We start from the raw sequence: 12,400 nt of genomic DNA, 5'->3' as shown, positions 1-12,400 counted from the left end.
TCTTTTGACTGTGATCATTGTGTTATGAACATCTACTGGAATTGCTTCAGCACAAAATAGTGTTAAATTTTTGCCTGTGATCATTGTGTTGGTTGCTTTTAGACCTTTATAACTTAATTTTTGCACTGCTTTGCTCATTGGATGGTGATGACACTTCAAATGTGTTGAAATCGATCCCAAATGAACAGGTTGTAACTTCTGTTTGGTTCAACTTAACAACGGAGTATTGAAAGGTGGATCCTTCCTTCTATTTAATATTGTATACATGAAAGAAAACTCAACTTTCAATAAAATCAAAAGAATGTGGAAAACATAAATAACCCAAAGGGTCACCATCCCGTGAAAGATAAACAAACAAATTAAGTTGAAATTAAAAATTCATAAATTAAGCTTTCTTGACTTGGGAACAATAATTAATAACCAATGTTTCAGTGAGGTTTGCATAAGTGAGCTTTCACAAGAGCATTTAATTCTGGCTTCACAATAATTATCTTCACGAGCTCGAATAAAGGGAAACTCACAGGAAATGCCAAAAATATATTAAATCAAAAGAGGAAAAAGGATTGGCATAAGCTTCACAAGAGCAAAATATTTATATTCAGGAAGTAGTTACACAACCAACTAACTAAACCAACAGGGCCACACCCACATTTAAAAACAATCCTTCGTCATAGCAACGAATACACACACCAAAAACTAGTTAAACGACCGGTCACAAAATAAGACCACAACAAAGGTCAGTAACGTGAGGATTAAAAAGGAAAATCAAACCCACCCAAGCTATAAATTATCATGTAAAATTACCAAACTATCAATTTGACATACTTCTTGTAGAAAATTTTACAACTATATTTTCACTTCCGTAGCTGCCGCGTGGAGAAAGTTACTTCCAGATCACTTTAAAGCACTGCGATTTCCATGAAGTAATTTCCTAGAAGAATTTTAGTTCATGATCGCTGAAGTTAGGCTTGAAGAACTTAGTTGTATAAATCCAATAGTCAGCGAAGAATAAGCCAGATTGTGTTATACTCAAAGACACGTTCGTATCTCAGGTCACAATTGAAGAACTCAATTCAATATGAGTAGGACGATGACAAGTAGAAAACTCAAAGAAATGAAATAGGGTTTTAAAACCATTACCTTTATCCCGGGTCAATATTCCAGACCAACGCTAGCATCGTCAGAGACCACATAATTCGTTTGCACACAATGGCTTCCACTCGCAAATTTAATTCACATCACGGCTGCACGTTGCTCGCTAAGATAACTTTACAAGCTTGCTTAGGTGCCGCGCAGTGATTGGTCGATGATATGTAGGAGGGGTACCTGTGTAGATTGCTAACACAAGATCGGAGCACTCTGCAGAAACCGTAGGAAAAGGCCAGTTTAATAAAAAAATATATGTATGAAGCCTTAAAGGAGTTTGCTTTCAGTCCACAGACAGAAATATAATTAACATGAGATGAGTAATACCAAATTCTCCTTGTAGAACAGGTGAAACCATGTGGCAGTATAACTATTGGGACTATGTGGAATTACCACTACACCTGAGAATTTTAAAAAACAAGAACTTTTCACCATGTAATGCAAAACAGCGATAGCTAATTGTTGTGCATTTAAAGTCCTTATTGGAATAAAATGTGAAATAATGGTGGGCTCTTTTCTCACCATTGGATGTTCGGTGCAACCTTGTTGTTATGAACTTGGTGTTGGTTGGGTCGCCAACTGACCGTCAATTGTTTCCCCAGCTTGCTCTGGTGTAAGCCTCTGGAACCGTTGTTGTTGTTGTGTGCCAGACAACATGTCCTTGTGTATCTTCAAAGCACCCTAGCCTGCTTCTTAATTATTGAATTTTTAGCAGTGGATGGTTATTTGTATTACGTGAGCGTTCTCTTCGCCATCGGAGCGCCACCATAGTTGTGAAACAGCCTCCGCACCTCGGCGAAATAGCAGTGCGTCCAATATGTCTGCTCCCTTTACTTTCCAAGCATATGAAGTTAACCTTTTTGTGGTTGGTTGAAATTAGATTATTCAACGAATTTAAATGTGCCCAACCAATTATGTTATATTTGGGTGAGTGAACCACTGTTTGTAACTGTTAGCCTGTACTTTCAAATGATCTGCTCTTTTATGGGAGCTGTGATAAATTTACTTGCTGTATTTGAGGTCATTAATTTAAAACTCTCTGTGGAAAGAAAAGAAATAAGGTAATGGATTTACAAACCGTGTAGTCTGTATGTATAGTTAGGCTAACAAAGGCATCTTGAATATTTAAATTAATGTTACGTTTGTAGATTTTACACCCAAGTGAATACTGAAGCGTGCTTTGGTTTGAATTGAATTTTATACCATTCTCTTTTGTTAATTCAATTTCTTAATTTGCAGTTATTATTATTATTATTATTATTATTATTATTATTATTATTATTATTATTATTATTATTATTATTATTATTATTATTATTATTATTATTATTAAATTTTCCTTCCTTTAAATTTTGATTGATGGCTACTGTTTCTGAAGTTGCCCTCCATTTTATTGCATCATTGTGGTATGCTTCTTTTCTGATTAGCACACGTTGTTGCGGTGTGAGTCAGTGTCATAACAATACTTGTGATGTTCGGATGCTCCTTGTTGTCTGTTGGTGTGGTGAACTGCGTCACGGGATGAGTGTTTTTCTTTTATATTATTGTGTTACCTTATGATTGCTTTCCTTCATTCATTAATTGTTTTGATGTGGGCTCTTATCTTATTTAAATTATAGCCCACTCTTTTGCCATTTCACGACATTATCGTTCTGTTTGGGGATGCGGATAGATGGTTTCATATAAAACGCTTCCGTGTTCACTGAGGTATCTCAAACCATGTAATTGTTTATGGTAGTTGGGCCTGTTTTATAACAAATTGATAAATTGTAAATGGGTAAATCGAGGGGCAGGAAGGTATGAAATTACAAGACTACTCATTACATCCTCTCTTTGAAAAAGACAAAGGTAACAAGCTCGAAAGTAATTTTGTTATGAGGTTAAAATTTAAATATCAACTCAAGTTAATTTCTTTTAGAAAATCTTATTGTACCTTATTAATTGGTTCAGACATTGTGATCATACTTGGTGTGGTAGTTTCTTTTGAAAATTAGCCTTGTCATTAATTTTTTTTTAAAATTATTTGATATCAATTTGACGAATTTCTTTTTAAAAAATGGTATTAAATTTTGCTCCTTAAGTGTGACGGTGAGTGTTATTGTAGTTGAATTGCTCTGTCCTGTAACTTTTTCCACCCTCTGTTATGGTCATTGACCTATGGGTATTGCCCAGATTCCATCGCTTCCCTATCCTGTGTTTGTGTTTTATCGAGGCCTTCCCTCCGTAGCTGGCGTGATTTCGCGCTGGGATCGCCTCTTATCTCTTTAGTGGTTGTGCTGGCAATCGAAGACCTGGGCTGCCCCTTTCTTCGATTGTTGCTGTCTACAGAGAGTGAGTGCTAGCAACGATTGCATGGTTCTGTTGCTATGAGGTCAGTAAATGGTACGGTCCTCATTCTTGCATCGTAACCTTTTTCTGCCTGTATGTTTACCTCACCCATTACCATTTCTTTCTTTTCTTTTTCTTTTTCCTCAGACACCCACCTTTAATGCATGTTTCCATAAGCCCATCACCATTCTACATCAACAACAATAGCTGACGACAGTCACAACTGCATAAGTAAGTGAAGGATGTTCCGCAGCTCTTCAACCAATTTAAATCTACCAGTAAGTTTATTCCATACTCACTGCAAGATTATGTAAACTAAACCCAGCAATTTCTACACTTCCCACTCTGACGAGTCTTGTGTCAGACCTAAGACGAAACGCTGGTTAATAGAGCAAACGCCTGAAAAGCCTTACATCTGATATACTTATTAAATTTTTCATTGCCAAACGTATTTTCATTTCAACTATGTCATATATTCAAGTAGATTGAAACAGGACCGACAATTATGTTCAGTGTTCCACAAACACACAGCAATAATTTTAAATCAGATCCAAGAACTTTCTTAAAATACCAAACATTCAAGCCAATGTATAATTTCAGCTGATTCATGTATCCATGTAGATGAAAGGTCCAACAAGTCTATTCTGTGTTCTTCAAACACACATGAAGTGTTTTAGCCCAGATCCAAGAACTCTCCTAAATGACCAAACATTTCATGTGATTGTGTGGTATAATCAGTCATTAAGTGTCCGGCTCCATGGCTAAATGGTTAGCGCGCTGGCCATTGGTCACAGGGGTCCCGGGTTCGATTCCCGGCAGGGTCAGGAATTTTAACCTTAATTGGTTAATTTCGCTGGCACGGGGGCTGGGTGTATGTGTCGTCTTCATCATCATTTCATCCTCAGCACGACGCGCAGGTCACGTATGGGTGTCAGATCAAAAGACCTGCATCTGGCAAGCCGAACATGTCCTTGGACACTCCCGGCACTAAAAAGCCATACGCCATTTCATTTCAGTCATTTTGTTTCAAAAGGTTCACATGTTTTCAGATGATTGTGGCAATACCGATTGATAAGTCTATGCCGACTTATACAAACATGCGACAGTATATTTTACCCAAATCCAGGCTGTAGTCTGTCGACTGAAGTCGAAAAAAAGCTTCATCACCAGGACTCAACCACTGGTAGGAACACCTGAGTATAACCGCATCACCAGGTGGAAGAGCATGCTGCCGCCTGATACTCCTGCAAAGGAAGAGCTAGCTCCAGGAAATGACCTGCCCTACCCTATTTGGAGATCACTTAATCGTCTTAGGGTGGGCGTACCTCTTTGCAAGACCAACATGTAAAAATGGGCCATACTTCTAGCTGATGGAGACGCATCCTGCGAGTGTGGTGTAACACAAGATCCGAACCACCTGCTCATTTGTCCCCTACTAGAACATCCCTGCACTACACAGGACCTAATCGAGGCGAACAACAAGGCCATCGGAGTTGCTACATTTTGGAAATGCTGACCGGACACGGAATGATGAATGATGATGACCCAAATCCAAGAACATAAAGTGCCAAGTGTTCCATTCAATGTATAAATTTTCAAGTCAATGTGTATATTTTCAACTACGGTAGTGCATTTGTTTCCAGTAGATTGAAACAAGACCATCAAGTCTATTCCGTGTTCCACGAACCAGAACCAAGAACTTTTTAAGTTCCAAGTATTGCTTACCATGTGTACATTGATGTGTTTTCAGGCAATCGCCATTATGTATATAATTTTTTTAAATTTATTATGATGTCTTATGTCAACAAATTAAGCTGTATGTAGGCAACCCTAATGATGATTGTTTTCAGATTCCTCTTGACTTGATATTCAACAAGAACTGATGATGACTCCAAGGGAATCAAAACCGGTTTTTGTCCAATAAATTTGATATATTTTGCAATGTGTTGAATGGTGGAACATCCCTCATACTCTATCATATTAGTTATACGTCAACACAGAAATGAAAATCATAACCTACATAGTACAGCCAACCAGGCACACAAATATTTAAATCTGAGGAAAAAGATAAGGATCATTAACAATGATATCACCTTTTTGAATCTAACTCCTAGATTGTTAAAAGCCTACAACCCAAAACATAGATCAATATTCCATACATGAAACACCCATAATAAAACCAACAAAATTTGGCTAAAAGAAGAAATTAAGTTCCTATACAGGAAAAAACAGTTTTGAACACTGAACTCTACGAGGCTCACTTAGACACATCTCGCAAACTTCCCCCAACTTATTGGGATGATTTTCTTAGACACACACTTTGCTACTAAGAAACAAGACAATCTCAACAAGGAAATAGATAACCTCAATAACAATCACTCCACAAAAGAGATACCACACCAGGCTCAGACACTGGCAATGAAATACCCAAGCTTCCAGCAATTGTAAATAACAACCTTTAATGAAACTGAAATTGAAATTTTAAGCAGAGGTCCAAATTTCCATTGGAGTCCGCAATCCAGATACGAAGAATCAAACATCCTAGTTACAGAAACTGAACATGCAATTAGTAAACTCCCCACACATCAAGAAGAAATTAGATATGAAGCCAGAAAAAGATTACCAAAACTAATTAATAACAAACCAACCAATAGCTCCAACCAACGGCAACAAATCAACCAATTGAAAGAGAAAATAAAATCTAACAATCTCATAGTTACACATGCGGATAAAGGTAATACCACTGTCATATTGGACAAAGAAGACTACATCCAAAAAACTACCACCTTTTTTCAAGAAGGAAATTATAAAACATAAAAAAAGACCCCACCCAAAGAATTCAGAAACATCTGAAACTCTTACTTAAGAACACTTCATTTATTCTCAGTGAACAAGATTCCTGTAAAATAATTAACATGAGCCCCAAACTTCCAACAGCAAGAGCACTCCGCTAAATCCATAAAGAAAACACCCCAGTAAGACCAATAGTTAATTTCAGACCCATCCCTAGCTACAAACTAGCCCAATTCATCCAAAAATTCCTTAAAAAACTCTATGTCCTTCAAGCAAAAACTTCCATTAAAAACACAATAGAATTTTGCAACAACATCAAAAACCTCAAAATCCATTCTTACCATTCACTAGCATCGTTTGACATTAAGAATATGTACCCGAGCATTCCTTTAGACGAGACCATTTCCATCAAACAAAGTAATTTCCCACAACACAATAAACTGAGTAAACTTGAAATAGAAGAATTCATCAGTCTGGTTAAATTTACATTTAACAATAATTATTTTGTTTTTAAGGAAATAATCTATCAACAAAACGGCCTTTCAATGGGATCCCCCGCATCGGGCATCATGGCAGACATTTACCTAGACCAGCTAGAACATACACACATCAGCAAAATAAAACACATTTGTTTCTGGACCAGGTTTGTTGATGACACCTTCACAATTTTAGATGGAAGACACACCAACAGGAGTTGAACAAACTGAATCCCCATATACAGTTCACATTGGAAACAGAATACAACCGTTTTGTAAACAGTCACAAGAGATCAACACTCCCTCACTTTTACAGGAAACCTGCACAAACTAAAACAACACTCAATCCACCCTAGCTCCCACAAAAAAACAGTTTTTTATAGCTTAGTCCACAGAGCTTTTAATATTCCATTATCTCGTTCCAACCTAAAAAAAAGAACTAGACTCCATCAGGACAATAGCTCTTTCTAATGGGTACAACAAAAGGTTCATCGACCAAATTCCAAAACAAACCTAAATCTACTCTTATTAAAGAAAACAAACAAAAGGACAGTTTTTCAGTTTCTACCTTCAACAACGATTCTGTTTACCAAATAACAGACCTATTTAAAAAACAGGGGGTAAAAATAGTTCAAAACAACCAACAACAATTGTTCTCATTTCCACAATCCAGGGACCGTGAATGAATCAGACAAGTTTGGCTAATCAGACATCTACAGATTACAGTGCCAGACTTGTTTAGCAAGCTACATTGGACAGACAGAGCGGAGCTTTAACACCAGGTACACCGAGCTCGATAGCTGCAGTCGCTTAAGTGCGGCCAGTATCCACTAATCGGGAGATAGTGGGTTCGAGCCCCACTGTCGGCAGACCTGAAGATGGTTTTCCGTGGTTTCCGATTTTCACACCAGGCTAATGCCGGGGCTGTACCTTAATTAAGGCCACAGCCGCTTCCTTCCACTTCCTAGGCCTTTCCTCTCCCATCGTCGCCATAAGACATATCTGTGTCGGTGCGACATAAAACAAAATAGCAAAATAACACCAGGTACATCGAACATATTAATGCAGTTAAACATAACAGACATTCAGCCATGGGTCTACACATGTACGAATCCAATCTTAAATTTTCCGACATAGACAGAGGCCTGCAAATAATTGAAACCATGCAAAAGGGACCCCTACTCATTATCAAAGAAATGTTTTACATATTGTTAGACCAACAAGTTACTTTTCATCATAATCTGAACGAATCCACCGAATAAACAAACATTCTTTACGGGGCCATTCATCCTCTCATCACCAAGACATATCTAGAGAGAACGGCTCGACAACGAAGCACTTCCCCTTTCTCGCACACCCCCTCCACACCTCAACCAACTCAAAACAACCCACACCCCTTCCCCCTCCTCTCCTTGCCAACAATAAGCACCACACACACACACACACACACACACACACACACACACACGCGCGCACACACACACACACACACACAGTTGAACAGATCACAACACACTCTTCTAACGGCAAGTCAGCACGGGCGGGAACAGAGTGAGTAAGTAATACAACATCATAAACAATTTAACTCATACACACACAACAGTTTCTTATTTCTTTCTTTTCCTTTTCTTTTTCCTCAGACACCCACCTTCAATGCACGTTTCCATAAGCCAGGGCCATACCATCACCATTCTACATCAACAACAATAGCTGACGACAGTCACAACTGCATTAGCAAGTATTTCATAATGAAGGATGTTCTGCAGCTCTTCAACCAATTTAAATCTACCAGTAAGTTTATTTCATACTCACTGCAAGATTACGTAAACTAAACCCAGCAATTTCTACATTTATTAAATGTTTCATTGTGAAACGTATTTTCATTTCAACTATGTCATATATTCAAGTAGAGGACCGACAGTTATGTTCAGTGTTCCACAAACACACAGCAATAATTTTAAATCAGATCCAAGAACTTTCGTAAAATACCAAACATTCAAGCCAATGTACATGTATCCATGTAGACGAAAGGTCCAACAAGTCTATTCCGCGTTCTTCAAACACACATGCAGTGTTTTAGCCCAGATCCGAGAACTCTTCTAAATGACCAAACGTTTCATGTGATTGTGTGGTATAATTAGTCATTAAGTTTTGTTTCAAAAGGTTCATGTTTTCAGATGATTGTGGCAATACCGATTGATAAGTCTATGCCGACTTATACAAACATGCGACAGTATATTTTACCCAAATCCAAGAACATAAAGTGCCAAGTGTTCCATTCAATGTATAAATTTTCAAGTCAATGTGTATATTTTCAACTACGGTAGTGCATTTGTTTCCAGTAGATTGAAACAAGACCATCAAGTCTATTCCGTGTTCCACGAACCAGAACCAAAAACGTTTTAAGTGCCAAGTAGTTTATGTCTTTGTACTTTTCATTTCAGTGCGTATATATTTCATCCAGTTTAATTAGATAGAACAAGACTTTCAAGTCCAACAACATGTTTCATGTCAATTTGTATTTATTTTCAACCAGTGCATATATTTCCAGTGTTCTTGTTCCATGAGCACACGACAGTTTAGCCAGAACTAAGAACTTTTTAAGTTCCAAGTATTGCTTACCATGTGTACGTTACAATTGAAGGCATATGTTTTGCAACCCATTGTTGATGTGTTTTCAGGCAATCGCCATTATGTATATAATTGTTTTATTTATTATGATGTCTTATGTCAACCAATGGAGCTGTATGTAGACAACCCTAATGATTGTTATCAGATTCCCCTTGATTTGATATTCAAGAAGAACTGATGATGACTCCGACGGAGTTGAAACCGGTTTTCGTCCAATAAATTTGATACATTTTGCGATGTGTTGAATGGTGGAACATCCCTCAAACTCTATCATATTACTGTACCAACTTGTCGGTGACGTATTTGAGAACCTTTATGTGACCAGCTCCTCTGAACTCTGCTGTTGACACTGACAATCATTGTATAGGACTTGAGACAATGTTTAATTTTTCATGTTTTCATTTATGTGTATTTGTATTGTTTCAGCTACTGAATACCATCTTGGTTTACTGAAAGCGAAGCTTGCTAAGTACCGATCTCAGCTTCTTGAGCCTCCAAAAAAGTCTGAGAAAGGAGAAGGGTTTGATGTTTTGAAATCTGGAGATGCAAGGGTAGCCTTGATTGGATTTCCTTCCGTTGGAAAGGTATGATATCATGTGCTGTGAAAAAAATATTTGACACTTTTTAGTAATGCCACCTGCCTAGTTGTCTGAATGTGTAACTCAAGGACAACTTCCAATAGACATGCTCTCTACTTTTGTTGACATGAGACAGAGGGTGTGTTTGTTAGGGTAGGATGGTCTGCAGAAACGCACGTGAGCCGTGTCTCGTGAGCTGAAACTTGATGTGCTGTATATTATTCATTGGGGATATACATTATGCATACAAATTATGGAGTTATCAGTTATATGAACATGCTTTCATGTTGCATATAATTGCTTATTTTTGTGATTATTATAATTTAATCTAATTTTCAATATTTCGATGTGGCTTACTTTAACGAGTTTTAAGGTTTTTCCATCTGGAGTTTGCAGTAACATTGCGGATGTTAATGCAGAGAGAAGGTGATGAATGCTTTCTGCAAGGCGGGGAATCCTGTAGGTTGGAGTTTTGCTGCATATAATGTGTGTGATAGATGACTTGGCCACTGTCTGTGAGAAAACATGCACAGCGAGGGCCTGTTGGAAAGCAGGGACATGCGTATCACTTCGTGTCTTTGGTCTGTTTTATTGCTAATGCAGTTGTCAGTGCCTTGAATAATGAACAAATCTTTTTAATGTGTGCGAATTACCGGCCACTAACACACTGTTTGATGGACTTCTGGTATTAAATATAACCAGCTACTTTGCAGGTAAATTGGAGATAATTCATGTAACATGTTCATCACATTCTGAGACAATACACGATTCTTTTCTTTGTGGTGTCTACAGAAGAAAATGGTGTAAAATCCCCTTTGCAAGTTCAGATGTTTAGATCAAGAGCACTTGCCATTGTTGGGGACGTGGCTCTGAAAGACATTAGATTCAAATGATAGAGTCAATTCAAAATATTCTGTCTATTTTTGTTACTTACCAACTGCTACTGCTCGGTTTGCCCGGAAGAATGTGGGTTCGAATCCCCGTCAAGAAGTTGCAAAATTTAAGAAATGAGATTTCCTCTTCCGGAGGTGCACATGGCCCTGAGGTTCACTCAGCCTATACCAAAAATGAGTACCAGGTTAATTCCTGGGGCAAAGGCAGCCGGGCACGTGCCGAGGTTGCGGATAGTGGAAGCTTTTACCTGGTACCCCTCCAAAGGCCTTCATGGGCTGTACGGAGATGACTTTGCTTTACTTTTTTTACCAACTGCTATAATGTATTGGAAACTAGGAACTCCCTTAAGTTGTGTTCCTGGTAGCTTGCCCCTCTCTGTGATGTTTATTTGTGAACTGTATTGGGAATACTTCTTGTTTTCTGACGTCAAGGGGCATTAATTCTTCAGTTAAATACTGCACATTTTTAAGAGCATATTTGATAGTTTTTAGGAAATGAACTTGTGGCCATTGACGGTCGGCAACCCTGAAGATGGTTTTCCCTTAATGAAGGTCACGGCAGCTTCCCATTGTCACCATAAGATATATCTGTGTCGGTGTGATGTAAAGCAAGTTGTAAAAAAATGTATAAAAGAATATTTTTGGCCTCTTCTTCAAATACATTTCACATGACTTGAGATAAGTGATACATTTCAGAGACCGCGTTGTGTGATCATATTATTTCTTTTGCATGACATTTCATATTTTCAGAGCTTTTAGTTGTAGTTAGTTGCCATCTGTAATTTATTACAGTCTACACTCCTCAGTACTCTGACGACGACAGAGAGCGAGGCTGCCTCCTACGAGTTCACCACTCTGACGTGCATACCGGGAGTGATCGAGTACAAGGGTGCCAACATCCAGCTTCTCGATCTACCCGGGATCATTGAAGGAGCTTCTCAGGGCAAAGGACGAGGCAGACAGGTACGTATCTTCGGTTGTTGCATGCAGAGAAATCTCATTGGCGAGTGAATTACCATCAGCTGATGGTATCCTTCCTACCCCATGAATATTACCAGTGGTAGACAAATCAGAAAAGAAAGTTAGGCCAGAAAAATTTCTTAGCAGGGAGGGATAAAAAATAAAATTAATATTCTTAAAAAAAAGTCTTAGGCCATGTTCAGTAGTGGACACCAGTGGGATCTGTGTGCTCAACATATGATAAAGACCAACTTTTAATAATGGGCTTAAGTTTCAGTTTTTTAGTGATGGAACATTAACTTTGTGTTAATTTACGGAGAAAGGGGATAAATCTGTTAGAAAAATCTCTGAATTATTCATAGCTTTTTCTTGATGATGTTCCACACTTTTACTGGGCTGTAAGAAAGTTCAAAGGTGCATATTCCCACTTGAAAAGCAGATAAGAATTACACTTTCCCAATTTGTTTCTGCAGTCCTTCAGGCTTGAGACATCAAGAGGAAAGTGTTTTGGAAGCTTGATTGTAACTGCTGATATTTAAAGCCACAAAAGTGAAGCTATTTTCTGATGGGAAGTTGCAGAGCACAGTGATAACCA

The 12,400-nt window shown here is 38.1% G+C and overlaps 1 protein-coding gene across 1 annotated transcript in view; it reads left to right on the top strand.

The window, feature by feature from the left end:
• LOC136876030 (developmentally-regulated GTP-binding protein 2) overlaps window positions 1-12,400 on the top strand; it is a 155,556-nt gene that overhangs the window by 6,677 nt on the left and 136,479 nt on the right. Inside the window, exons 2-3 of the mRNA XM_067149641.2 lie at window positions 9,801-9,958; window positions 11,638-11,808. Coding sequence (XP_067005742.1) covers window positions 9,801-9,958; window positions 11,638-11,808 — 329 coding nt within the window. The remainder of the gene's footprint in view (window positions 1-9,800; window positions 9,959-11,637; window positions 11,809-12,400) is intronic.

Source organism: Anabrus simplex, chromosome 6 (genome assembly GCF_040414725.1).
Source record: "Anabrus simplex isolate iqAnaSimp1 chromosome 6, ASM4041472v1, whole genome shotgun sequence".
Classification (NCBI taxonomy): Eukaryota; Metazoa; Arthropoda; class Insecta; order Orthoptera; family Tettigoniidae; genus Anabrus; species Anabrus simplex.
This window is presented reverse-complemented; position numbering and strand designations above follow the sequence as displayed.